The following is a 27,618-nucleotide window of genomic DNA, read 5'->3' as shown; positions in this document are numbered from 1 at the left end:
CCAGAATTCCCATTTAGGTGTTTATCCTTTAGTCTGAGATATAACCACTGGTCTAAACTGTCAGTGACTACATTAGAATACTGCTTTATCTATTGGTAAATCCAGATTTCCACATACCCGGACAGCTTGAAGACAGAGAGTTCAGGGCCACTAATGCCCACACAAATAGATCTGCCTGTAGTGTGAGGAGCTAGGAGGGAAGCCACCTGTATGTCTGCCATAACAGAACTTCCATCTGCTCCAGGTACTGTGCATCCTCTTTAATGAGCATGTTTCCACCCAAGAAAACGCAGAGCCGGAGCTGACTAGACAGAAACAGTACATCTCAGCCCTCAGTTTTTCTTGGTTTTGACACCTTCTGGTATGTGCCAAATTAGCAATAAATTCTGAGGAAAACCTCAGAGGGAAAGCCCCTCCCTCAAGCAGACTTTCCAAAGGAAAATTGTTACTTTTTCCCTGATCCCACCAGCTTTCCCATTCAGAAGCCTTTAACCAGAAATCCCCTCTGTTCAATTAGAATCGTGACTCATGTTCATACTTCAAAAAAAGAAACCAAAGTTTGTCATCTAGAAGGGAGGAGGAAGAGTGTGAAGAAGAAGGTGCTTTCTAGTTAGGCTGTTCTGAGTTTAATTTCTGGCGGTGTCCTTCATCAGCTGTGGAACCTGGGAAAGTTAGTTAAACTTTCTCAGCCTCAGCTCCCTCAACTGTAAAATAGGAATAATAGTATATAATGATACAGCTAATAGCAAGTATTTACTTTAAGCTAGCTATTGTTCTAAGCACTTTATATTTCTACTTTAGTCCTCACAGCCCTTGAGGTAGGTACTATTATAATATTATCCCCATTGTATAGATGAGAAAACTGAAGTAGAGATAACTCTAGTAATTTATTTGCCCAAGGTTGCACATGAATCTGGGTAACATATCTCCAGATGTAAGCTCTTAACTCCTCCAGATGAGTGTAATAAATTCACATAAAGTACCTGGCACAGCACAGAAAACTTGTAACACTTCGCTAAGTAGTAGCTATTGTTTTTATTATGAAGAAATAATTAGTGATTCAATATGAATTACACTCTATGGGTTCTATGAACTTCTTTTTCTACTTTTATTCTCATGTCTTATGATTATATACACAATAGATGTTGTAGCTGTATTCATTGTTGCAAATCTCTTTCTATGGATGCAAAGTAAAGGGAAATGGTTAGTAGCTGCCAGATATAATTCCAGAAAAGTGTGAGGCTGTTACAATCCTGCTAGTCATTACTAAAAAAAACTACAAAATTTCTTGCCCACTTTCTGAATTTGATCTTTTACGTCATCTACTTCCCTATGTACCTAAGTCCAAGATTTCCTTTCACATATTTAAGTTATTGTTTGCTGCTAAGATGATACATTTTCCTCTGCCCATAGAGAGATTTTGTAATAAAGCTGACATTTATTGTGCATCTACTTCCTGACATGCCTCATGCTTATGCTTCACAAGCACTGTCTCATTTAATCCTCACAACAGCCCTGTGAGTTGGGAACCCTTACTGACCTGTCTTACAGAGCACCAAGAGGTTAAACATCTTGACCAACATTTCACAGTAACTGGTAGAACTAGAACTGGAAGATTATACTCTTAACTGTTACAAGCCAATAATCTCTCTCTTTAGCCCTGGCTGAACCTCCCTCTTATGTCTATTTACTGCATGAAAACATTAATATGTTATTTTAAGCACTGACCAGGACAGCTAGATGATCTGTGTAACCCCAGAGCTGTTTCTGCTGGCCTCATCAGCAGCACAAGGCTGATAAACTTATCAGTCATCCGGTCAATGCTCCCTGCCTCCGCTTTAGTCCAGCCATCACCTCTCTTGCCTGAGCCCCTGTGACCAGCTCTTCACTAATCTCTTTGCTTTCTCTCTTGCCCCCATTCCTCCTACAGTGTATTCTCTATCCAACAGCCAGTGAGATCTTAAATAGAAATAAGATTGTGTCACCCCTCCCCCGCTCTTAAAACCCTTCCATAGTTTCCCATTCATATTTAGAATAAGCATACTGGCGATCTGATTTACCCATTTAAGAGGTCAGTCCAGCTACCGTGGGATGAATGGAGCATAGAGACGAGAGGGAAAGTAGGGAGGCCAGTTAGCGGACTCCTGTCATGGTCCAGGTGGTGTTGATGGTGACTTGACTGGGGAGTTGCAGTGGGGATGGAGTGAGATGGGATACATTTGGGAAGGAAAGCTTGAGGAACTTGGCAGTGGATTACATGTTTTTATGCAGTGTTTTAAAATCTCATCAGAAATCTTTAGAAAGATCACTCTGATCTCTCAAGAGCATGGCACTTAAAACCAACTGAACTGTAACAAATGTCTATTGACCGGTTACCATATATCAGGAACTGATAGGAATTCAGAAAGAAGAACATGGTTCTATGCTAGGTATTTAGAAAGCAGGGTCAGGGCTCCTTCCCTCCAGAAACTCACAGTTCAATAGGTACAATAAATATAACCACAAATAAATTAAAGCTGTGTGATAATTGTAACAGCAGAATTATCTACAAGGCCTAGGAGATGATGACATCAAAGTAAAGGTTTAAACTGAGGGAGAATATGGGTTTTCCCATGAGGAGCAGGGAGAAGGCATCCCAGGCAGCATAGGTTGTACCAAGTTACAGAGGTGTGAATTTTTATGGTGTGGTCAGGAATTACAGATACACAACGTAGATAATACAATGTGCAGAAGCCAAGTCAAGGGGGTAAGCAGAGATGGAAAATTAAAAGTTTTTTGGGCTAGGTCAAGATGCTGGACTTTGCCCCTATAGGCTAATGTTTTCCCAAGTGCATTCATGCCACTGATAGTACACAAGATGGTTTTAATGATATATAGACCAGCACGGATCAAATACAATTGGCCTACCCTATCCACAAGTTCTACATCTGAGAAATCAACCAACAATGGATGGGAAATATGTGGGGGGAGAAAAACAATGAAAAATAAAAATACCATAATAAAAAAATAATGTGAATAAAAAATAACACAGTAGAGCAACTATTTACATAGTATTTACATTGTACAAAGTATTTTTTTTTTTTTTTTTTTTTTTTTTTTTTTTGAGACAGAGTCTTGCTCTGTTACCCAGGCTGGAGTGCAGTGGCGCAATCTCGGCTCACTGCAAGCTCCGCCTCCCAGGTTCACGCCATTCTCCTGCCTCAGCCTCTCCGAGTAGCTGGGACTACAGGCACCCGCCACCACGCCTGGCTAATTTTTTGTATTTTTAGCAGAGACGGGGTTTCACTGTGGTCTTGATCTCCTGACCTCGTGATCCGCCCTCCTCGGCCTCCCAAAGTGCTGGGATTACAAGCGTGAGCCACTGCGCCCAGCCTCTGCAAAGTATTATAGGTACTCTAGGGATGATTTAATGTATATGGGAGGGGCCAGGCAAGGTGTCTCACACCTGTAATCCCAGCACTTTGGGAGGCCGAGGTAGGCAGATCACCTGAGGTCAAGAGTTCGAGACCAGCCTAGTCAACATAGTGAAACCCCCTCTCTACTAAAAAATACAAAAATTAGCCAGATATGGTGGTGCACATCTGTAATCGTAGCTACTCAGGAGGCTGAGGCAGGAGAATCGCTTGAACCCAGGAGGTGGAAGTTGCAGTGAGCTGAAATCGTGCCATTGCACTCCAGCCTGGGTGACGGAGTGCGACTCCATCTCAAAGAAAGGAAAAAAAGCTATATGTGAGGATGTGCTTAGGTTATATGCAAATACTACACCACTTTATGTAAGGGTGGTGGATTTTGGTGTCTGTGGATTTTGGTGTCTGCAGGGGTCCTGGAACCAATTCCCTGTAGATACTGAGGGACAAGTGTAATCATTTATGTATTTTAATGTGTGCTACATAATGTATAATTGGTATATCAAGCCTATAATATAGTTTACTTTTCAAAATAAATTTATTCATGTTAAGTAAGTTAATTTAAAGAAAAATATCAAGTAAATCATAGAATAGGTGAACAGATTTGGGACCAATGATGAAAATGAAATGTAATAGGCCAAAGTTTGAGGCACTTTTCATATAAATGTTGGGGGGAGGGAGGTGGCACTGAAGGAATTTTAGCATGGAAAAGGCATGATAAGATTTGCAGGTGGTAAGCTCTGTCTCACTTCCAGGAATAGGACGAAAATCATTCTCGTGTCCCTGAAACCAATTAAGAGGTTCCTCTATAATTGTCCATGGAAGCAAAAAATGTGGGTGGGGACTGAAATAGTGGAAGTGGGAAGAGGGAAGACGGAGCCGTGAGGAACTCCCCAGGAGGTAAAAACTCAACTGCACTTGGTGACTGAGGAATAAGGATGAGGAAACAGAAGGACCCAGGATGACTCCTGGGTTTCTGGCTTGAAGATCTGAATAGATTTTGGCTGCCAGCCACTCTTAACGGCCCCTGAAATTTGTCAGGCAGGAAAAATTGTAATTAGGTGCATTCTTCATTATGTTCAACAGCAGAAATTCTGTGTGATTTGAGGTAAAGTAAGGATTTGGAAGTTTTCCAGTGGGTGTTGATGGCAGTAAACAGGTAAAGCCAGTTTTAGAACTTAGTATTTGAATGTATTTCAGTATGACCAGATCTCTCCTTTCTTAGTTGGATAGAGCCTGAAAAATGCCAGCCTCGATTCCTAGATCGGTGCCAGTTCAATGTGTAACAATCCACAATGCAGATAGGATAATACATGAATTGATTAGTAATATTGACCTTAGGCCAGGCGCGGTGGTTCATGCCTGTAATCCCAGCACTTTGGGAGGCCAAGGCGGGTGGATCAACTGAGGTTGGGAGTTCGAGACCAGCCTGACCAACATGGTGAAACCCCATCTCTACTAAAAATACGAAGTTAGCCAGGCATGGTGGCACATGCTTGTAATCCCAGCTACTTGGGAGGCTGAGGCAGGAGAATCACTTGAACCCAGGAGGAGTAGGTTGCGGTGAGCTGAGATCATACCATTGCACTCCAGCCTGGGCAACAAGAGTGAAACTCTGTCTCAAAAAAAAAAAAAAACAGTAATATTTACCTTAACATATCCAGACAGCTTTGAGCTCTGCCTCTGTAGTTCTCAACCCTCCGTTTTATTTTATTTTTCTATATAAAAAATTAATTTCTTTCAATAGAGCTTTCGGATAAGGAGGAAGGAAGTGGGGAGAACTTCCTATGTTGACTTGGAACTTCCTCCCTGTAATGTACCTGCATTCTTCCCTGTAACACACCTGCAATAAAGCAAAAGAAAACAAGGGAAGGTTTTCCTGAATGAAACTTGACAAGATGCAAAAGAGTTGTGAGATTTAGCACCCTCTTTTTTCTTTCCTGTGCAATGTCTTTCAGGAGTTCCCCTACCTAAACGACTTTTAGCACATACACAAATTAAATTGCAGCGTCACATTTTCCAAGGTGCTTTCTGGAATCAGTCAAGGAGTCTAAGTCTCATGATAGGCCTCAATTCCTCCTGTAAGTGGAAGTGAAAAGTGCTTGCTGTTGTTTATGCTCAACCACAGAGCTCCAAAATCTGTGCCCTGTTCCTGAGCCATGTGCGTTTCCTTGTTTATAAGTACCAAGCTTCACGGCAAAGTGTGTGCAACAATTCACTCACTCAAGCATTAATGCAGCTCTGGTCTTTCTCCTTTCCCTTAGGTATTTATGGGCCATCGGTAAGAATGTCTGGAAGAGATGGAAGAAAAGGTTTTTTGTATTGGTGCAGGTAACTAACTCTTCAACTTTTAAGAGACATCAGTATTAGATATTTGCTAGAATGAATGAATGCTTTTTAACTGAGGTATAACTTAAATACACAGAGCTCATGCATTTAGCTCAATGAATTTTTACATATATCCATGTAACCACCATTCAGAGGAGGATACAGAACATTTCCAATACCCAAAGGGCTCCCTTGTGCTCTATTCACTATTTTTATATCACTTTTAAATTTTAAAAAATTAATAAATACTCATAATTTTTTAATTCAAACAATACAGAAGTATGTGAGATAAGTCGGGGAGAGTAGACTCCCACCCCTGCCCAGTCTCCTGCCTGGGATGGAGGATTCCAGGAGGGAGCAAGCTCATGCCAAGTGAGGGCTATAGGGAGATTAACTTTGGCTGAAAACAATGTAGTATTTTGAAAAGAACTGAGATAGGCATTATGAGTAAACTCAGAATTTAGTTGGACTTTTTGCCTCTATTTTATTATTTAGTGTGTTTGAATTTGAATTATCTGTGTGGGAGTGCTCTACTCTTCTTGGTGCCTGGTGCTTCCAAAAGTCTTAGCCAATGTCCCATAACTATGTTTAATATCTAGAATAAATCTTTCTAGTAAACTTCTTTCTTTTTTTAACTGAAACAAACCAAATTCTTCAAGTTGTTCTGCAACTTGCTTTTTCCACACGAGTTATTTAGATATCTTTCAATGTTTACACATATAGCTCTGGCTCTCATATCTGTAAACTTTTCCCTTTTGGATAGACTTCTGGACTTTCCCAATTTGGGCTGTTCTTAACAAGGCTGCAGGGAACATCTGTGCATATGGATACAAATGTAGATGCAGATATTGATGTTAATACATTAGTCGTATATAAATAATACCTTTACTCTTGAGCATTTCTTAAATTTTTTTCCAGAAATGGTAATACCTGTCCTTGAAAGACCCCATCTTTTTGGTGGAGGAGGAGTGTTTATTTTTTGCATCAGGGTTTTTCACTTTACAAAGAAGTTTTCCGTGCCTCTTTTTAATTTTCAGACTCCACCGGAGCGTTTAAACTATAATTCAATTTGCAGAAATCTAATTTATGCTATACTCTGAAAGATTTCACAAAGTGAGTCAACTTGGAACTGAGTGACAAAGGTTCTTATTGGGTTACTTGACTAGGATTAGTATTTAGAGTGCTACCAATATTTAGAGTGCTTTATACTCAGAGACCTGACTACAAAGCAACTCCCTTTTAGGTCTAAACGACCTTGAGGGTTTCACCAACTCTGAACTTCTAAGTCTAGACTGTCTATAGATCTACTTAAGTCTCTGCTGTGCCACTAAGGCAAAATACAGCTTTCTGGCTCTAATAAACAAGAGGTCATCTTTGCTTTCAGTATTGTTGTAGGGTAGAACAAACCTTAAAGTGATTTAGCCGCAAAGAACATTTTGGAATACCTGTCCCTCAGAATAACCCACGGCTGCCCAGCACGGTGGCTCACGCCTGTAATCCCAGCACTTTGGGAAGCCGAGGTGAGTGGATCACCTGAGATCAGGAGTTCAAGACTAGCCTGGCAAACATGGTGAAACCCTGTCTCTACTAATAGTACAAAAAATTAGCCAGGTGTGGTGGTGCATGCTTGTAATCCCAGCTACTAGGGAGGCTGAGGCAGAAGAATCACTTGAACCAGGGAGGTGGAGGTTGCAGTGAGCTGAGATTGTGCCATTGCACTCCAGCCTGGGTACCAAGAGCAAAACTCCGTCTCCAAAAAAAAATAATAATAATTAAAATAACCCATGGCTAAGCAATTGAGGCTATTTTAGCCTGTGGTACATTTCCTCAGACTCTTAACTGACCAATATTTATTAAGCACCTGCTTTGTGTGGAGCGCATTGAGAGGACATGGAGAAGAACTATCAGGTCTGGTATTTAGCTCCCAGGAAGGAATCTGTTAGAGTTCTACATATGCAAACAGCAGAAATAGACTCAAGCTAATTAAGGTTTAAAAAATGAAAGTATGGAAGGCTTTGGAGTTAACTCATAGAATTGTGAAAAAGGCTAAATTACCCATCCATATTAAGAACAGGGCCGGCATAGTTCCAGAAATCCAAGTTGTATTGGGCTTCTCCAGAGGGGCAGAACCAATATGATATATGTATATAAGAAAGGGCATTTATTAGGGAGAACTGGCTCACATGATTACAAGGCAAAGCCACACAATAGGCTGTCTGCAAGCTGGGGAAGAAAGAAGCTGGTAGTGGCTTATTCTGAGTCCGAAAGCCTCAAAACAAAGGAAGCCAACAGTACAGCCTTCAATCTGAGGCCAAAGACCTGAGAGCCCCCAGCAAGCCACTGGTACAAGCCCCAGTGTATAAAGGCCAAAGAACCTGGAGTCTGATGCCCAAGGGCATTAGGAACAGAAGGAACCATGTAGCAGGGAAGAAACGAAAACCTGAAGACTTGGCCAACAATTTTATCCCACCGCCTTCCACCTGCTTTGTTCTAGCTGCACTGGCAGCTGATTGGATGGTGTCCATCCACACTGGGTGTGGGTCTTCTTCTCCTAGGCCACCAACTCAACTGTCAATCTTCTCTGGCAACACCCTCACAGACACACCCAGAAACAGTACTCCACCAGCCATCTAGGCATCCTTCAATCCAATCAAGTGGACACCTAATATTAACCATCACAAGTCCTGGAACCGTGGCCAGTGCTGCTGGTGTAGTCATGAGACAGACTGGCTCTGACCACTTATCATCCTTGCATCTCTCCTTGAGGGTCAAATTTCATAGAGGGAGAATTGGTTTAGTCTAACCTGGTTCACTCCCAACTTTTAGCAGGAAGAAGGGTTGGCACTTGGATTGACAGTCCCACTGGATTGTTCTTTCATGCAAAATCAGGATGCCATTACCAGAAGGAGAAATGGATACTGGGAAGGTAAAAATAACTGGTACCCACTTTAAACAGCATGCAATGTAAATGGGAAGACAAGACACATCAAGAGGCAGTGCTGGCCAGGAGCAGTGGCTCACGCCTGTAATCCCAGCAGTTTGAGAGGCAGAGGAGGGCAGATTACTTGAGTTTGGGAGTTTGAGACCAGCCTGGGCAACATGGTGAAAACCCATCTCTACTAAAAATACAAAAACTAGCCAGGCATGCTCGCTCACACCTGTAATCCCAGCTACAGGGAACGCGGAGGCAGGAGAATTGCTTGAACCCGGGGCGCGGAGGCTGCAGTGAGCTGAGATTGCACCACTGCACTCCAGCCTGGGAGACAGAGTGAGACTCTGTCTAAAAAAAAAAAAGGCAGTGCTGAGTCATGCATGGTTCTCATCCCTCAGTGCTTCTCACTGCACTTGGCACAGCAGTTTCTCTTGGAATCACTTAGGAGCATGCCTGGCCTCCCCAAAAGACTATGCACTGTCTCAGGGCCAGTTTTGTTTCTGATTCTTTTTTGTGTCTTTCCCTCTTTCCTCCACCACACCCATACACAGTCCCTAGCCCAGTGTCTGGCAAAGAAAAGGAAAAGGAAAAGAGAGGAGAAAAGCTCAGGCGATACCTTGGGTGGTGCTGAAAAAGGAGAGATCAGTGCTCCGAGAAGTGGCTGGTGACAACCATTCTCAGATTTCTGAGAACTTTTGATATGATGAAGTACTTAGGAGAAGTAGATGACCTCTTATTTTGGGAGAGGAAACTCTTCAGGAAAAACAAGAGGAAATGTGTGGAAAACATCAGTAAAGCCATGTCTATACAGTAAGTACAGGGAGAACCAAAAGCCAGAGAATGATTTTTTCAGGCAACTGGAACACAGGTATTTAGAGCCTTCACACTGAGCCTTCTAACAAGAGAAGATGAAAGTCACACAGCAGCTAAAAAGCAAGCTCTGTGCTCACTTCTGAGAATCATAAAAGGGCACTTCTCATCTAAAGTTCAGTATCTTTCCTAGAAAGGCAGGAGAAAATAAGTTCAGAATTCTGTGAAATTTTTCATGTACATATGATTCTCATTAATTTTAAAGAGCTGTCAAGGTATGTTGGGTATATCCATCCCCCCAAAAAAGTCTGTTTCAGCCTCAATCAGATTTCTCCCTTAAAAACCTCTGTGACACACAGAGGTGACATGAGAGTCCCATCATCACAAAGATAATAGGGGAGCCAGGATGACAACTCAGGTCTTCTCTTTCAATTCTTGTCCTATTCACCACAACAATATCTAAAAGCAATTTGCTGGCATAACCAGAAAATACTGCATTATTTTTAAATTCTTTCCATTTTTTTCTTCTCCCCTATTTAAGTGATCACATTTAGAAGCACTTTATCAATATCGTAAAGAAAAAAGCACACTCCCTTTGAAACAACCCCAATGCTGTCAGAGCTGCAGGAGGAAAGTTCAAGGCCGCCAGTGCTGGTCCAATTCAGAGGAAGCTAAAATGTCCCAGGTTGTTTGAAGGAAAGGATGTCAGTCCAAGTGGTGACAATTGGCCCCCAACAGCTGCATGCAATGTTGAATTCAGTCATGTGTACAAACGATTTTCAGTTTCTCTTTAGCCACCAAACCCTTACTTTGAAACTCAAAATGCAAACATGAAACCCGGAGAACCACCCTGGTTCAATTTGCAGAAGGGTGAGGGTTCTGGGGAAGGGAGAAGGTACCCCTAACCCCGCCCCTGCTCCCAGGCAGCCTTAGAGGGAACTCCCTGGAAAACAGTGTGGAAACCGCCAAACAGAGAGTGTATCTACCCAAGTGACTTACGGAATCTTTGTGTTTTTCAATTCAGATGTTAGATCTTATGGAATGCATTTATATAGAGAGCTAGCAGCACACAATTGCCAACATTAGATTTAATACATACACTAGATTTAAAAAAAGGAAAATTGTCTGAAAAAACAAAGACGAAGAGAGGACATCCAACATTACCCTCCTCAAAATTCATCTCCTGCTCTACACATACACACACAGTCTACTTTTTTGCTTATAACAGGTAACAATGAAAATTCTCCCTGACTGAGATTTCCTATTAGTACTACTGTCTTGGGGAACCAAATTTTAGACTATAAAGGGACTTCCTACTAGCCAGGGATAAAGGACATACTCAGAGGAGTGCTGGACCAAAGTAGCAATTCCCATTTCTTAAGGATCAGAGCTAAAATTACTATAGATGTGGCTACAGTCTACCCTACCAACTGTGAAGGGAATGAAGCAATTGCAAGGAGCTTCTGTGACAGAGATTCAAGCATTCCCGTGCAATGAGAGAGTGTCTGTAAATGGGGGCATGGACCATCTGCATCAGGTGTTGTTTAAAATGCAGATCCCAAGGTGCCATCCAGAAGACTCTGATACAGTAAGTCTGGGGTGGGGCCCAGTAATCCGTACTTATAACAGGCACCCCAGGAGATACTGATGCAGGTGGTCCAAAGGACACCCTTGGAGAAACACTGCCTTGGAGGTCATTATTCCACTTAAAGTGAAGGGTCTTATTCCCTTCAGATGACACCATCTTAGAGTTTATGTTCTCTATGGAACCGAGCATCAGAGTAGCTAAATAGATGACTATATTCAAATGGCACAATAAAGTCTCCTCTTGCCATGGCCCTTGAAATTCCAGTGTATGTCCTATAAACTTGGCTGGCTGCAAACCCTAACCCAGAGATCAAGGGGAAATGGGCCTTCAGTACCCTGAGTCAAGAAATTCCTGGGGCCTCATTCTAAACCCTCGGGTCCATGGTGAGAACCAAACACATTGATTACTACTGTTAGTAACTCTAATGTGACCAAATCAACACTAATGATAAAGGTGCCAGTTCCATAGAGCACTGCTGGATAGCCAGAATGCCCTACCCCGTGTGTGTGCTTAAGGAGAACAGTGAAAACAGGCCAATTTATCAACCATATCAGATTAGAAAGTCTTAACGCTTTCATCTTTTTATTTAAAAAATATTTTTATTCTGTGATGGAAAGATTTCTGGTGGCCAGACATGGTGGCTCATGCCTGTAATCCCAGTACTTTGGGAGGCTGAGTCAGGTGGATTACGAGGTCAGGAGTTCGAGACCAGCCTGGCCAATATGGTGAAACCTCGTCTCTACTAAAAATACAAAAATTAGCCGGGCATGGTGGCATGCGCCTGTAGTCCCAGCTGCTCAGGTGGCTGAGACAGGAGAATTGCTTAAACCCAGGAGGCGGAAGTTGCAGTGAGCCAAGATCACGCCACTGCACTCCAGCCTGGGTGACAGAGCAAGATTCTGTCTCCAAAAAAAAAAGATTTCTGGTTAAAATCTACTTTTTTGATTGGTATTCAAATAATTTCTGAGACATTTCCCCCCATTTTAGCACTATACAAACTGTAATATTCTGTGGTTCCTCTAATAATGTGGACAATCACTTATATGATTTCTGAAGAGTTTACAAAGTGTTTGTCAAGCTGGTTTTCACAACCTTTCTGTACTACAGTGAGGACAAGGCTTTTCTCAACTTCACATTAGAGGAAACTAAGGCTCAGAGTGGTTAAGTGGCCTGCCCAAGGTCAGTGGCTTGTAAGCAGCCAAATATGAAACCTAACACAGGCCAAGCTTAGTGGCTCACGCCTGTAATCCCAGCAGTTTGGGAGGCCGAGGCGGATGGATCATGAGGTCAGGGAATCTAGACCATCCTGGCTAACATGGTGAAACCCCGTCTCTTCTAAAAATACAAAAAATTAGGCAGGCGTGGTGGCAGGCGCCTGTAGTCCCAGTTACTTGGGAGGCTGAGGCAGGAGAATGGCATGAACCTGGGAGGCGGAGTTTGCAGTGAGCCGAGATCATGCCACTGCACTCCAGCCTGGGCGACAGAGTGAGAATTTGTCTCAAAAAAAAAAAAAAGAAACCTAACACAGGTCTTTTGATTGCAAGTGCCTTCAATAACTCCAAGCACTTAGACAGGACTGACACCCGAAGAGATTGATGCATACAGAATGTTATATATATATGATGGAATACTACTCATCCATAAAAAGGAATGAATTAATGGCATTCACAGCAATTTGGATGGAATTGGAGACTATTATTCTAAGTGAAGTAACTCAGGAATGGAAAACCAAACATCATGCGTTCTCATTCGTAAGTGGGGGCTAAACTCTGAGGATGCAAAGGCATAACAATAATACGATTGACTTTGGGGACTCGGGGAAAGGGTGGGAAGAGGGTGAGGGATAAAAGACTACAAATTGGGTTCATTGTATACTGATCAGGAGATGAGTTCACCAAAATCTCACAAATCACCGCTAAAGAACTTACTCATGTAACTGAATATCACCTGTTCCCCAAAAACCTATGGAAATAAAACATTTTTTAAATAAAGCATTTTTTTAAAAGAATGTTCTAGAACTGAATTACTCAGATAGAACCAACATGGCTCCTCTGTTTCTGATTCCCAACTGAGAATGTTACCAAAAATTGTGTTCTAGCTTTCAGAAAAATCACTAAATCAGAACAAGATAAAATATTGTTAGATAATATATAATGCCTTGGAATACAGTAGTAGTCACCTGGGAATACAATATTAAAATAAGTTAACCACAAAAATGAGTTATAAGACATATGAGTAGTTGAAGGATTTGTAACTCCAATGTTTGTTTTTGCCACTCCACAATTGCTCTATAAGACATTTATATTCTGGTTGCAAATGGCAGATATCAACCCAAACAAGCTTAAGTTTTAAAAGGGGAAGAATTGTATTGGTTAGCTAATTAAACTAGTAATTAACTGGAGAGTCTTCTGTCATGACTAGATCTAGGACTCAAGCAATATTATCAAGCCTCTGTCTCTCAATATATTTGATCTTTTGGCTCTGCTTTCCTCTGAATTGACTTCACCCTCAGGCATGGTCTCTGGCCGCTCAAGCCTTACAAAATTTTACCAGCCCCAGAGAAAACTTTTCTTTTCCAATTGTTCCAGTACAGGCCCTCAGTTAGCTTTCTATGGCCCAGTGTGGTGCCAAATCCTTGCACCAGTCACTACAACCAGGGAGATACTATGTTGATTGGCCAGGCATGGGCCAAGTGTTTTACTCACCCTACTTCCAGCTAGACGTGCAGTTAGTCCCACACAAACCACTTGCACTGAAAGTTGAAAAGAGAGTGCTCCCAAAGGAAGACCAGGATTCAGTTGTGAGAGGGCAATGAATGGCCTGCATGCACACATAAGAAATGCCCCCACAGAAGGCCAGGTGCAGTGGCTTGTATCTATAATCCCAGCACTTTGGGAGACTGAGCTGGGACGATCACCTGAGACTAGGAGTCTGAGACCAGCCTGGGCAACATGGTGAGACCTCATGTCTACAAGAAATAAATTCTTTTTTAATCATCAAGAAAAGAAATGTCCCGCAGATGTTATCATCATCCCCGTTTAAAGATCACAAAACCATGTCCAAGAAAAGTTCATTGAACTGCCTTGGTTCACATAGAAAATAATGGATCTGAAAACCAAATCCAGTTCTGCATGACTCTAAAATCTATTCTCCTTCTCCTCCACCAAATGGCCGTCACTTCAGTGCCAATCAGGAGTCTGGGATTTAGACACCGTGATCCTTCATTCGCAACTACATCACATTAAAAATAGTCCCTAGTCTCCAGGAACTGTGATTCACACCATAAAAATTTTCTCCATCCTCAGATTTTAGCTCAATCCGTCAATGCTTCCTCAGGAATTCCTTGCCCAGCCACCCATCTAGACCAAATCTCCAAGCTCTTACAGTACCATATACCTCTCTTTTTAATATTTGCCACTATTAAAATAACATGTTTGTGAAATAATGGGATTAATGTCTACCTTCACGCTAGACACGAGGGCAGGAATCATGTCTGGTTTTCTGCATGTTTATAGTCCCCAAACCAAACACACTACCTACGTATTTGTTGAATGAATGAATGTATCTATTATAAACAACTCTTTTCTAAAATATGTATGTGAATTTTGGACAAGGGCTAGTGACCAGGGTTCAGTAAAAATAACAGCTGATTAATTTTCAAAGAATGATGGTAAAAGCAAGGAAAGGGGATTTAGACAAAATACATTCTACTGTTGTACGTCCAAGTATTTTAGTCTCCCACAGGTGATAAGAAGGGCAGGGGAGAGTTGAGGACAAGAAAGGTCTAACCTTTTCATCTCATGACTGGAATCTACTTGCTAACTATCATTGAAACTCAGGGGCAATCTTAGAGGTTATGGACAGTTCCTATATATTAAAACAGTGGTTCTTACATTTTAGCATGTATTAAGAGATACCTGGCCAGGTGTGGTGGCTCATGCCTGTAATCCCAGCACTTTGGGAGACCAGAATGGGAAGATCACTTGAGCCCAGGAGTTCAAACCAGCCTAGGTAACATAGTGAGATATCCCCTCCACCATCTCTACCAAAAAATTAAAAAAAAAAAAAAAAAGCCAGGCATGGTGGCACATGCCTCTAGTCCCAGCTAATGGGGAGGCTGAAGCAGGAAGATCACTTAAGCCCAGGAGGTCAAGGATGTAGTGAGCCATGTTTGTGTCACTGCGCTTCAGCCTGAGCGACAGCAAGACCCTATTTAGAGAGAGAGAGAAAGAGAGAATCTGAGACAATTATGAAAAATGTATAATCCTAAGGCCCACTCTGACCTGAGATTCTGATTCTGGTCTGACTTAAAGAATCTACATATTTACAACCTAATCCACCCCCTCACCCCACACACACACTATCTAATAATAAAGGCAGCTGCCACCATCCACTCTTTAAGGAACATTACTCCAAAGCATTCTCTAGTTTAAGCATGTGACTGGAAATGAGCTAAGGATTTTTAAAGGTGTATCTGAGGTGCAGCCACCTTTAAAATAAAACCTCACTGACTGTTCCCTCGGAAGTCCCAACTGTCTGTCCCGTGATTCCATGATAAGGTACCTACCCTCTGAAAATCCCAAGGATGTGAAAGACATAGTCCTTTAAGCCCTTCTCTGCAAAGTGCACTTTCAGATGTCTGCTGGTCATTTGAGATCACTAGATTTTTATGCTTTCTGTTGAAGCCCAGGCTGTCTGACAAGTGTGTCTGACTTTCTCATTTGTAACATGCATTCCAGGCTCTTGCCGTGCCTTTATTACAACAGTGCTCACTGCCTCATTAATTTTTCATCAACAAAATACAGTTTTAAAAGAATCCTACTATGACAGAATAACATGCATTTCATTGGAAATGGCTTTTACTTAGTGTGGTCTTGTGGAAGTTTAAAAAATAAATGTAAGACTTTCCCAATCTTTGCAATTCTCCCACCATTCAAGCACTCTAGAAAAACTGAGATTCCCCCCAAAATTTCCAATAATTAGAATTATTCAAAGAGAAAACATTCTTTCTCCCCTCCTTTATTTCCTAAAGTACATTGCGAAATCCTAAATCAAGATGCTCCCAATAAACCAACTCAATTTGGTTTACCAACTCAAACCAATTCAGTTTGTGGAGATTGACTTCAGCAATATAACCAGAAGAGGGCATCAGCATACAGCTCTCCAAGAAGGAAGCCACTGAACTAGAAAAGGAAAAAAAAAAAATCAAAAAGCCCAAACCGTGTAGTAATAGTAAATGCATAAATCTTGAAATAACACCCTTCTGTTGTGATTTTTTTTTAAATCTTAAGTGAGTGTCGGCAACTCTCTGTTTGGCCAATCACATTAACAAACTGTGTCATCTCTCATGTTGCCAGATAAGAAATGCCAGGTTAAAAAAAAAATCCAGCTGGGCATGGTGGCTCACGCCCGTAATCCCAGCACTTTGGGAGGCTGAGGCGGGCAGATCACCTGAAGTCGGGAGTTCGAGACCACCCTAACCAACATAGAGAAACCCTGTCTCTACTAAAAATACAAAATTAGCCAGACATGGTGGCGCATGCCTGTAATCCCAGCTACTCAGGAGGCTGAGGCAGGAAAATCACTTGAACCCAGGAAGTGGAGGTTGCAGTGAGCCAAAATCATGCCATTGCACCCCAGTCTGGGCAACAAGAAGAAAACTCCATCTAAAAAAAAGAAAAAAATTCCCCTTGGGACTGTTCCAGCAATATCTATGATCATTGTCATTCAGAGGGTCACAGGAAATCTGTTATCCCTAGGATCAATAATAACAAGTTGGAAAGGCCTGGTGCTGTACTTGGAATCCCCTGTAAATTTTGGGGGTAAAACCTCTTTATTGGATTGTATGTATTCAACTTTCTAGAACCAATCAGATTCAACTTGTGAATGCCCATTATATGGCAGATTTTGCTTATGGGAGTGAAAATACAATCAAGACATATGACTCCCTAGACCTGCCTTCAATGAATTTATAATCCAGTAGGTAAATCTACCTATTGAGCTATACTATGTTAGAATGTGTGTCAAATGCAAGGAAGCTGCCTGTATAAATGCATATGTATATGAAGTGTTTGCTCTCTGGGTATCACACATGGTATGTAAAACTCAATTAATTCTCTAGCAACAATAAGATGCAGGTAAATACAGATGAAGACTCTGAGGCTTACAGAATAGACAGCTTATAGAGCTGGGATGGGACACCAGGCCCATGGAACCCCCGGACTACACAGTTAACCTTCCATTTTAGAAGAGTATGCTATTGGTTATTTTCTTTATTACAAAAAACTAATATGTGTTCCTTTATGAAAATACTCTCAATGACCCAGCCTTATGTTTCCCCTGGCATCGTGATATAAGGAAGAAGTTCTGCAAACCCTATGCATCATAAAGAAACCCAAGTGGGGCGGTAAAGTTTCCATCAGAAGCCAACAGAGGGCAGCAAGAGACAAACCAAGTACCAAAAACATCCTCCTGCAGACACCCTTCGTCTCTCCACTGGGACCCTCAAGCCTCGGACAGTGCAGGAGATGCTTGTAGCGCTCGAGAACGTCAATTTCTTATCACCATTAAAACAACAAAAACAAATCTCACTATAGAAGAGACTAAAAATGTCCCCCGCTGGGATCAAAGTTCACTTAGAAAGTGTCTCTTTTAATAAAGGAAACTAAGGGATGAGGGATGTGGCACTCCTTCTCCAAGACATTTGACATCCGTGGATAGTAAATATGCCCAAGAGCTTTTAGCCCAAAGCCGGGAGGATGCTTGCTTTCCCACAGGCTCCTTGCAGACAAGCCAGATGTAGAAATGCTAAGTGTATGTGCTGGATCTGGATGCACTAGAGTGACAGGGTCCTGAAGGCGGGCCTGCAGCTGTGAGCACCCGCCCTGCACTGCCATGGTTTGTGTGGGTAGAGTGAGGGCTGCCATTAGGGCACAAGTGACAACAGCCACGTCGTTAGGGGGGCTGAGGTTTGTTCTACTGTGACTGGCACCTAGAGATCAAGCGCTCATTGCTTGTGACAGCGTGTCACTCCTGCACTTGTCTGAGATAAGAAGAAGGCTTCAAAGCAACCAAAGTATTCTTTCAGCAGGAAGAAGGGGACGAAACATGTAGTTTGATGCTGATCAAAATGCTGCAAAAAATGAAATACTGAAATAAAAAGACATGAATAAATGAATGTCTAGCCTCTAACTTCTGATGAAAAGGCCCATGGTGTATCTGCGAGCATGGCAGTCTCAGCCAAGGCCATAGTCACATTAGGCAGAACATACAAAATTGCTGTCATTTAACCACTTTTAACCTACAAAAATGGCAATTGCATGTAGCTTAACCTAATTATATTAAAAGCAATAGTGATAATAGCTAACCTTCATCAAGTACTTACTAACTGCCAGAAACAGACTCTAAGTGCATTCCACACATGAACTCATTTAGTCTTCACAATAAGCCAATGAGATAGGTTGTAAGGTTGTATCCAATCTACAGATGAGGTTATGAAGGACCAGAGAGGTTAAGTAACGTGCTCAATGTCACACAGCCAGGAGATAGCAAAACTCAATTTGAACCCAGCCACTCAGTCCAGATCCTCAGAGGAGAGAACATGGGGGAGGGTTTTTTGGAGAAGACAGGCTCCAGGTGTCAACTTCACAATCTGCTTTTCCTTAACAGGTCAGTCAGTACACGTTTGCCATGTGCAGTTATCGGGAGAAGAAAGCAGAGCCTCAGGAACTTCTACAATTGGATGGCTACACTGTGGATTACACCGACCCCCAGCCAGGTACCCACCGACCCTCAAGGCCACGAGCCCACAAACCCTCAACCTTCCCAAATCAACGGTCAACTAATAATTGCTGGGCACTTATTCCATGCTAGGCACTAAGTCAATTTACTAAGGGTTTCAGCCATGTCCATGACAGCCACAATCCCTGATATTATGCCATTTCCATCCCGGTTGGTTTAATGCCATCCTAACCTAGTGCTTTGATTTTACTCAAGGGATTCTCTAAAACCAAAAAGTAAGAGCATTTTTCTTTTACCTACCTGTATCCACATCAGATACGGACTCCACCATACAATGCTAAAAAAAAAAATTCTGAAAAAGTAGTAGTCCTACATGTACACCAAGGAGTGTGTGTGTGTGTGTGTGTGTGGTGTGTGTGTGTGTGTGTTGTTTTTCACCAGTGATGTGTGGGCTTGGCAGGTTTCAGTGACCAAGTGAGCCTGCCCAATATATCCATATTCCCTAGCTACAATTCAAGAGCTCATAAGGTTAGCTGGCAGCACTTGAAAACCCTCCCTAAATGTCTTTTTCCCTAAGAAGACACCAATCCACAAGCAGAGACAATGAAGCCCTTAAGCCTTATGTAGCTAAGAAAACTACACGAACGGTAGTATTTCTTAAAAGTTCTACACCGCATAAGTTCTACATCCTGCCCCCTCACACATCTCCCCCTACCCATTTTATCTTTTTCCCAGAAAAAAAAAATGAATAGAAATCAGCCTCAAAGAACCTTCAAAATGGGAGGGGGGTGCGAAATCATTTCAGCATATTAATGAACAACAAGCACCAACAGCCCTCTCCCGGAGAAGTTTATTTTTATGCCAAATCTGCACAAGGAAAGCATTTCCAACCATACTGCATTATTTGGCCCAAAACCTTTTTTTCTACTCCCATATTGCTCTTCCACATGCAACAAAATACACATAAAAGAAAAACAGAGTTTGAGAGAAGATGGGATGCTAACCTGAAGAGGTGTGGCAGGGAAGGCCTTGGGCCCAGCCCACTTAGTAAAATTAGCACCTGCACAATCTCAACCGAGTGGCTGGGCCCAGCCCCACCCCTTCGGACTTTCATATGTTATTTGCCACTTTCCAGAGCAGAATACAGAGCTGACCACACAAGGCGTGAATTAAATGCTCTGCCTGGAAATCCTTCATAATGAGTAGAACCAACGAGTTTGAAACAAACAATTTCATGCAACTTCTCCTGGAAAGGATGGGGCTCCTGCCTTAGGAAACCAGTCCTTAGGACATTCTGTGATGGTTTGTGTTCTTCTTAAGTCATTGTGTATCCTTCAAAAAAAATAGATTCAGTCCTCCTTAGGACTTTTATTTTTAAGTAGAAGGCTAGGGTGAGGAGTGGTGGCTCACATCTGCATTCCCAAGGCGAGAGGATTGCTTGAGACCAGAGTTCATGACAAGCCTGGGCAACAGAGCCAGACATCATCTATACAAAAAAATTTAAAAATAACCAGGGCATGGAGGCACACACCTGTTGGTGTGTGCTACAGGGAGGCTACTGAGGAGGCTAAGGTGGGAGGATTGTTTGAGCCTAGGAGTTGGAGGCGGCAATAAGCTATGATTGCACTGCTGCACTCCATCCTGGGTGACAGAGATAGACCCCAACTCAAAAAAATAGAATTGTAAAAAATAGTAAATTTTAAAACATAAAATGGGAAGCTAAAGGGCCAATATGAGAAGGGAAATCAATACCACCTTATGACAATAATTCCTTTTAAGCCAGTTCATTTTCCTTTCCCCCCATGCGGTTGTATTTAGCCCTCATGGTAATCCCACAAAGTGGATAAGACCAGGATCATTACCCCATTTTGTAAATGAAGAAACTGGGATTCTGAGATATCAAAGGCTATTGTTTAAGACTGCCTGGTGGCTGAGCTGGGAAGCCGGGTCTAACCCATGTCACGCTTTGGCACTTGCAGTAAAGCATAGCTGCATGAACAGCTATAGCAAAGCTATGGTTGTTACTTTATCAGATGAAAGCAAAATTATCTTCCCTCAGTGGGGAGGGCAGGAGTGGAGAGAGCTATTCTATCTACATGTGTAAGGAGTAACTGTGCACATATATTTTTAAAGCTTATTTCTTTTTACATCGATCCCATGGGATATAATTTATAAATTTCTTTACGAAAGATGTAAATGGAAAGATGTAAAATGTAAATCAATTATGTTCTTGAGAATAATAAGCAGCTTCTTCTATCTTTCCATGTGCTAAGTCCTATTTATTCCCCAAGTAATGTTTGATTGAAAACGGAGACTTAAATTCTCTCAGTTGTCATGAGAAAGTCTAACTCAGAATTTCTTAAAGAGTGATTATTGGCCAGGCACGGTGCCTCACGCCTGTAATCCCAGCACTTTGGGAGGCTGAGGTGGGCAGATCACTTGAGGTCAGGGGTTCGAGACCAGCCTGGCCAACATGGTGAAACCCCAGCTCTACTAAAAATACAAAAATTAGCCACACGTGGTGGCACACGCCTGTAATCCATCCGAGCTACTCCACAGGCTGAAGCAGGAGAATCACTTGAACCTGGGAGGCAAAGGTTGCAGTGAGCTGAGATTGTGCCACTGCACTTCAGCCTGGGTGACAGAGAGAGGCTCTGTCTCAAACAACAAAAAAGTAATTATTAAAAATAAATGTTCCTGGGCCCCACTTCTAACCTGTGAACCAGAAGGAGGGAGAGGTCAGAATCTTTGTATTTAAATAAGCACCGCAGGGGATTCCTGAACACAGTAACATTTGCCAGCTGAGAGCCAAGTGTGCACATTTTAACCAATGTCCTCAGATTTGAGGATTCTCCTCAACTGCTCCCTGAAAGGTGAGTGTGCAAATGGGGAGGACTTCAGACTCTACCTCTCTCCCTCTTTCTCTTGGTTTTATCCAAGTTGTCAGTGGACCCAACTGGTGGTGTTTATGGGCTAAGAACTCTTGTGGCCTATTGCTGTCTGCCATGGAAGGGAGGGATGCAATTAATATTGTTGCCTTAGTACCAGCCTACAGTCTAGGTGGTTGCCCCAGGCACAAGCATTTCCACTAAATAAACTCTACCGGTTTGGGTCCTTGACGAGTTAATTTGGTGAACTGGCAAATTATGTTAAGTTTCACTTACAAGCTACTCCTTTTAAGCTAAAAATAAAAATGTTTCCCTTTACCTTTCCCTGTGTGTGGTTTGGAAAGTTTGAAACAATCTCAATTTCTATCCGATTAGATAATTAAGTCTTCAAATAAAAGAATATTAATCCAGAATAATTCAATGCCACAGTTTATCAAACAACTAAATTATTCTTATACGACTCATAAAGACCTTTTTTACCCTCATAAATGGACTTCGGCCATGCAAGTTGTTGGAAGTGCAATCCCTTTCCCCTAGAGAGCTGGCCAGCATTCCTTTGCCTGGTCTGCCTTCATCTATTCCCAGATGTGTCTTTTTGTCTTTGAACTATGGGACTGTGCCCCTCGTTCTCCAGGGAGAGCCCATGAGAGGTCGCACATCACCTTCTTCAGATTCAGTCCCCAGGAATTGTTACTTTTTCTAAGACTGATGGCCTTGTGATGGCATGTGGATCTTCACTTTGTGGATGTTCACTTTGATTTCTCCTCTCTTGGTTCTCTTTCATCTGTTGCTCTTCTATCTCCTTCTTGCTTTCCTTGGTGTGCCCTCAGCCTCTGGTGCTTTCTGAAAAAACCCTGTTGCTCTCTGCTGCTGTGCTTGTCATTGCTGCTATTGCTTTAGATGTTTCTCTTTGCCCTTACCCACTCCAAAATTAGACTTCATTTTATTGTTAATAATGACTCTTAAGAGAGCTGTTAGTGAGGGCCCGGCCCTGGATTCATGCTTTGGTGCACTAAAGCACAGTGGTTATAGTCATCAGCTCTGGAGACAAACAGCTGAGGTCAAAAGCCAGCTCTGACACGTACAACCCAGCTTTGTGTCCATGGGCTAGTTACCACCTTCCCCATGACTTAGTTTCCTCATCTGTAAAATGGAATAACAGTACTTACATCATAAGGCTGTTGGGAGGATTGAATAAAAATATAAAAACTTCCTGATGTCTTTCCATCTCTACCTCTAAATAACTGCACAGTGGAGAGGGCTGTCCACTTCCCCAAAGTAACTCCATGAACTGACTTTCTGACAGTAGCTGCAGAAATACAGTATCCCCACCCCAGCAGCAGGCCCTGGGTGAGTGGGAGGCCTTGGGGCTATTAAAAGTGGTACCTGACCATGTCTGTCCTGGAATTCCCTGACTGTAGCAAAACGGCTTACTCCTAAGGATACCACAAGACTAGGCTACAGGTCTATTGACCCTCTCTTCCTTTTAACTCTTTATTGCTCACTTTTCAGGCTTAAAGGCTCAGAGCTCTTCTTCCTCCTCCTTCCCCTTTCAGAATTTTCCTTTTTATTGTGCTGTTCATTAGCTTCATCAGATTTTCCCAGCTTGCTAACTACACATCATCCTACTCAAATTACATATTTTAAAACTTTCCATATGAAATTAAGCAAAATAGTCCGTTATAATAAAAACCACCAAAAATCTTTTAGTAAAGCTTTATTGGTGTGATATTATCAGACCCTCCATGTAAAGAAGTAGCTATTTATTGTCCTAAATCCCTGGCCATTCCAAGTGCAAAACTATCAATACACATCCACGCTTGCAGCATAGACACCTCAATAAATAGCATGGGTACAATGAAGAAGTCTTAATGTTACCAGAAATCTTTTCCAATGGCAAATGTCAAACAGATTACTGGCTGGACCTCATTGGAAATTTGGGGATGCTAATCACTCATTCATTCTCCTCTTAGTTTTTAATATTTGAGGAGGCGACGAGGAACCTGATGAAGATATGAAGTATTATTTCCAGCTAGAGAGTACTCAGTAATCTAAAACACAGGTTTCTGGAATATGTTGATGGACACAACGTAGCTTTGGCCTGAACCCAAAGAGAAGTTTCCACCTACTTCTCGCTAATTTTTTATTTTTTATACTTTAAGTTTTAGGGTACATGTGCACAACATGCAGGTTTGTTACATATGTATACATGTGCCATGTTGGTATGCTGCACCCATTAACTCATCATTTAACATTAGGTATATCTCCTAATGCTATCCCTCCCCCCTCCCCCCACCCCACAACAGGTCCTGGTGTGTGATGTTCCCCTTCCTGTGTCCATGTGTTCTCATTGCTCATTTCCCACCTATGAGTGAGAACATGCACTTCTCGCTGAATTTTAACCTTGATAACTGCCCATGGAAAAAGACGGATCTAGAGCATATTCATTTATTCAACAAATATTTGTGCACCCACTATGTGCCATGCACTATTCTAGGCTCCAGAGATACAGCAGTAAGCAAAACAGACAAAAACTACCTGCACTGATGAAGCAAAGTAAATTATATAGTTTGCTAAAAAGTAATAAGAGCAATAAAGAAAAATTAAGCAAGATAAGAGATAGGTCACAAGAGGTGGAGGTCAGGGAAGGTCTCAACAGGAATGTGGTGTTTGGGAAAAGACACAAAGGAGGCAAGAGTGTGAATCATGCAAATACCTGAAAAAAGAGTGCTCCAGGCACAGAGAAAAGCAATTGCAAATGTCCTGAGGTGAGCACATGGCTGGGGTGTTCAAGGAAGAGCGAGAGGCCAGTGTGGCTACAATGAAGTGAGTACATGTGTGCATAGAGGTAGAGAGAGAGTATTAGGAGAGGAGGTTAGAGGTGACAGAGGACCAATTCATGGGGGCCTTTCAGGCCTTGTCAGAACCAACGCTTTTCCTCTGAGTGGAACATGGAACTGCTGGCAGGTTTTGAGCAGAAGAGTGACACGACCTGACTCTAGTGCTAAATCAAGGACTCTGGCTGCCTTGTGAGCATCATCTACAGAGAATGAGGACGGAGGCAGACAGGTCAGATAGGAGGCTATTAAAATAATCCAGGGATGATCCTGGCTACATTTATGATGGCCACAGCTGGAGATGGAAGAAGTGATCAAATTCTGGTAATGTCCTAACGGTGGAACCATCAGAATTTCATGATTCACTGGAAGTGGGTAGTGAAAGAAAGTAAAGAGTCAAAATTGACCCCAAGACTGGGGACTTGAGTGGCAAGAGAGATGGGCTGAGCTTTGCTGAGGAGGTCAGGGAGAAAGACCAGGAGTTCATTGTTGGGTTTCACAAGCTTGGGATGTCTATCAGATATCCCTGGGGAAAAGTCAAGAAAGATATTCAAGTCTGGAGTCCAAGGGAGAGGTCCAAGTTGGAGAGAGAAGTGTGAAGGCCATCAGCATACTCATGGTACTTAAAGGCTGGATGGCATCACCATGAGAAAGGGTGTAGCTAAAGAAGAGAAGAAGGGCAAGGACAGAAGCCCAGGGCATGCCAGCATTTAAAAATCAGGAAGAGGAGGAGGAGGAGCCACCAGACAAGACTGAGGAGCAGCGGCCAGGATGGTAGGAGGAAAGTCAGGGTTTCCGCCTGAAAGCTAAGTAAAGAAAGCATCTTGAAGAGAAGGGAGTGCAAATGCTGCTGTTAGGTGGGTGGGCCCAGTAAAATGAGGACTTTGAATCAGTCATTGGATTCAGCAATGTGGAGGTCACTGGTCATTCAGCAATGTGTCCACTGAAACCTGGACAAGTTTCAGTGGGGCAGCAGCCTGATTGGAGGGGTTGCAAGGCAGAAAAGGAGGGGAGAGACCCTTGCTACTCAACATGTGGTCCTCACGCCAGCACCATCTGAATCATCTGAGAGCTTGTTAGAAATGCTGCACCTCAAGCTCTGTTCCAGACCTACTGAATCAGAAGCTGCATTTTAACAAGATGTCCAGGGGGTTCATATGGGTGCTAAAATTGGAAAAGCCTTGGTAGTGATTTCCCTTTCGTTGTAAAGAGAAGAGCAATAGGACAGTAGCTGAAGGGAGAGATGTGGTAAAGAGAGGTTTTTGTTGTTGTTTTGTTTGTGTTTAAAGATGAGGGAGAAAATAGTATGTTTATAGGCAGATGTTTATCCCCCAAGCAGGCAGCCTGCTTGACAGTTCTATCCCCAGCAGGACACAAAAAGATAAGATCCAGGCTCAGAAATACTTCTTCAGCATCATGGTCCCACTCTGTGGACAAGTGAATCTCAGACTTTCCATCCTAAGTTAATCGCTACCCCCCTCTTCTGTCCCAAGGAAAAGCAGCAGAAACTGCTTTTTCAAAGGCTGAGTCCAGTTGAGAACATCACAGCTCGGCTTAGTAGAAGTTGTTACTCCCTTTTCTTTCAGGTTTGGAGGGTGGCCGAGCCTTCTTCAATGCTGTCAAGGAGGGAGACACCGTGATATTTGCCAGTGACGATGAACAAGATCGCATCCTGTGGGTCCAGGCCATGTATCGGGCCACGGGGCAGTCACACAAGCCTGTGCCCCCGACCCAAGTCCAGAAACTCAATGCCAAGGGAGGAAATGTACCTCAGCTGGATGCCCCTATCTCTCAATTCTGTAAGTAAATATGCCGTTTTACAAAAATAACTCTGTAGAGTAAAATAAACCTTCCAAAGTTGAATTAGAAAACCTAGTTGCTTTTATACTTAAAATTTATAAAATCATGTTTGCTGAAAACATATAGCGAATTCAGGGGGAAAGTTGGGACAAACGTTAGGTGAAAGTAATTTTAAAGTGCAATACTTGACCTTCTCCCACAAGCACTAAATGAAAGAAAGTGTATTTTAGGTGGATTTTTATCTCTCTTTTGGTGAGAGTACAGAATTCACAGCCAAACATGTATTTGTTTGAGTCCTTCAAATATAGTAGATTATGTATGTCCTTGCTTCATTTCTTCCTATTAAAAGTAATTTAAAAATAGGGTTGATTTGAAATCAACTTAAATCTGCAATTTAGAACCATTTAAAAATAAATGATGACATTATCACATGCAGTGAAAAAAAAAAAAAAAAAAAACACACACAAAACATGGTACCTAAAATCCCATTCCGAGCTAAAATACCAAAGACCCAAAAATGAAACTGTCTCCTTAAACAGCCGCAGTTCATATTCGAGTTTTTTCTCCTCTTACCTCTGCATACGTTTAATTTCTTGCCCCTTTTCCGTGTCTTCTTGCTACCTAAAATGGCTTTTATCTATCAATACTTTTGATACACAGCGTGAGGTGAAAGCCAGTACATATTTGGAAATATTTATTAAAACAAAGAAAATGGAGAAATAAAGTAATTCATTTTTGTTCCAAACATTCATTCTAAATAGAGTCTTTTGCTTTACCCTGAATATCAAGTCAATCAGAGATAACATAGGTACAAGTCATTTTTAGCAATAATCATGATGATTTATTACTTTAGTATGGAACTCACTGATTCATTGTAGGTCATTGAGCAACTGTCTAGAAATAAGACGTGCTAATGAGAACGACAGACAAGGTACCAGCTCTTGTAATACCTGCATCCCAATGGGGAAGCCTAGATAGTAAACAAGTGAACAGATAAATAAGAGAGCTTCAGACACTGGTAAATACCATGAAGAATGTCATTTAGTGGTGACTGTGTGAGAAGGAGAGACATTAGACAAACAAAGAAGCTTTCCCTGAGTTTAGGTTCAAATGATAGGTAGTCAGCCCCACAAATATTTGAGGAAAGAGAATTGCAGCTGAAGGAAAACAAATGCAAGTGCAGAGACTTAACCTCTAACACAGTGCTTATACGATCTCTCCTCTGTCGCTCTTAAACAGAATATGGATGTGGGTGGAATAATTTTGCAGCTATAACTACTAAATAGAG

General features: G+C 42.1%; 1 protein-coding gene across 6 annotated transcripts in view; it reads left to right on the top strand.

The window, feature by feature from the left end:
* CADPS (calcium dependent secretion activator) overlaps positions 1–27,618 on the top strand; it is a 487,405-nt gene that overhangs the window by 306,620 nt on the left and 153,167 nt on the right. For all 6 annotated transcript variants that reach the window (XM_032149412.2, XM_058437125.1, XM_058437123.1 and 3 more), the window contains exons 9-11: positions 5,672–5,738; positions 18,734–18,842; positions 26,117–26,329. In XM_032149412.2, the coding sequence (XP_032005303.1) occupies positions 5,672–5,738; positions 18,734–18,842; positions 26,117–26,329 (389 nt within the window). The remainder of the gene's footprint in view (positions 1–5,671; positions 5,739–18,733; positions 18,843–26,116; positions 26,330–27,618) is intronic.

This window comes from Hylobates moloch, unplaced genomic scaffold (genome assembly GCF_009828535.3).
Source record: "Hylobates moloch isolate HMO894 unplaced genomic scaffold, HMol_V3 SCAFFOLD_4, whole genome shotgun sequence".
Taxonomy (NCBI): domain Eukaryota; kingdom Metazoa; phylum Chordata; class Mammalia; order Primates; family Hylobatidae; genus Hylobates; species Hylobates moloch.
The sequence above is the reverse complement of the archived record's forward strand: the minus strand, read 5'-3'. Positions and strand labels throughout refer to the sequence as shown.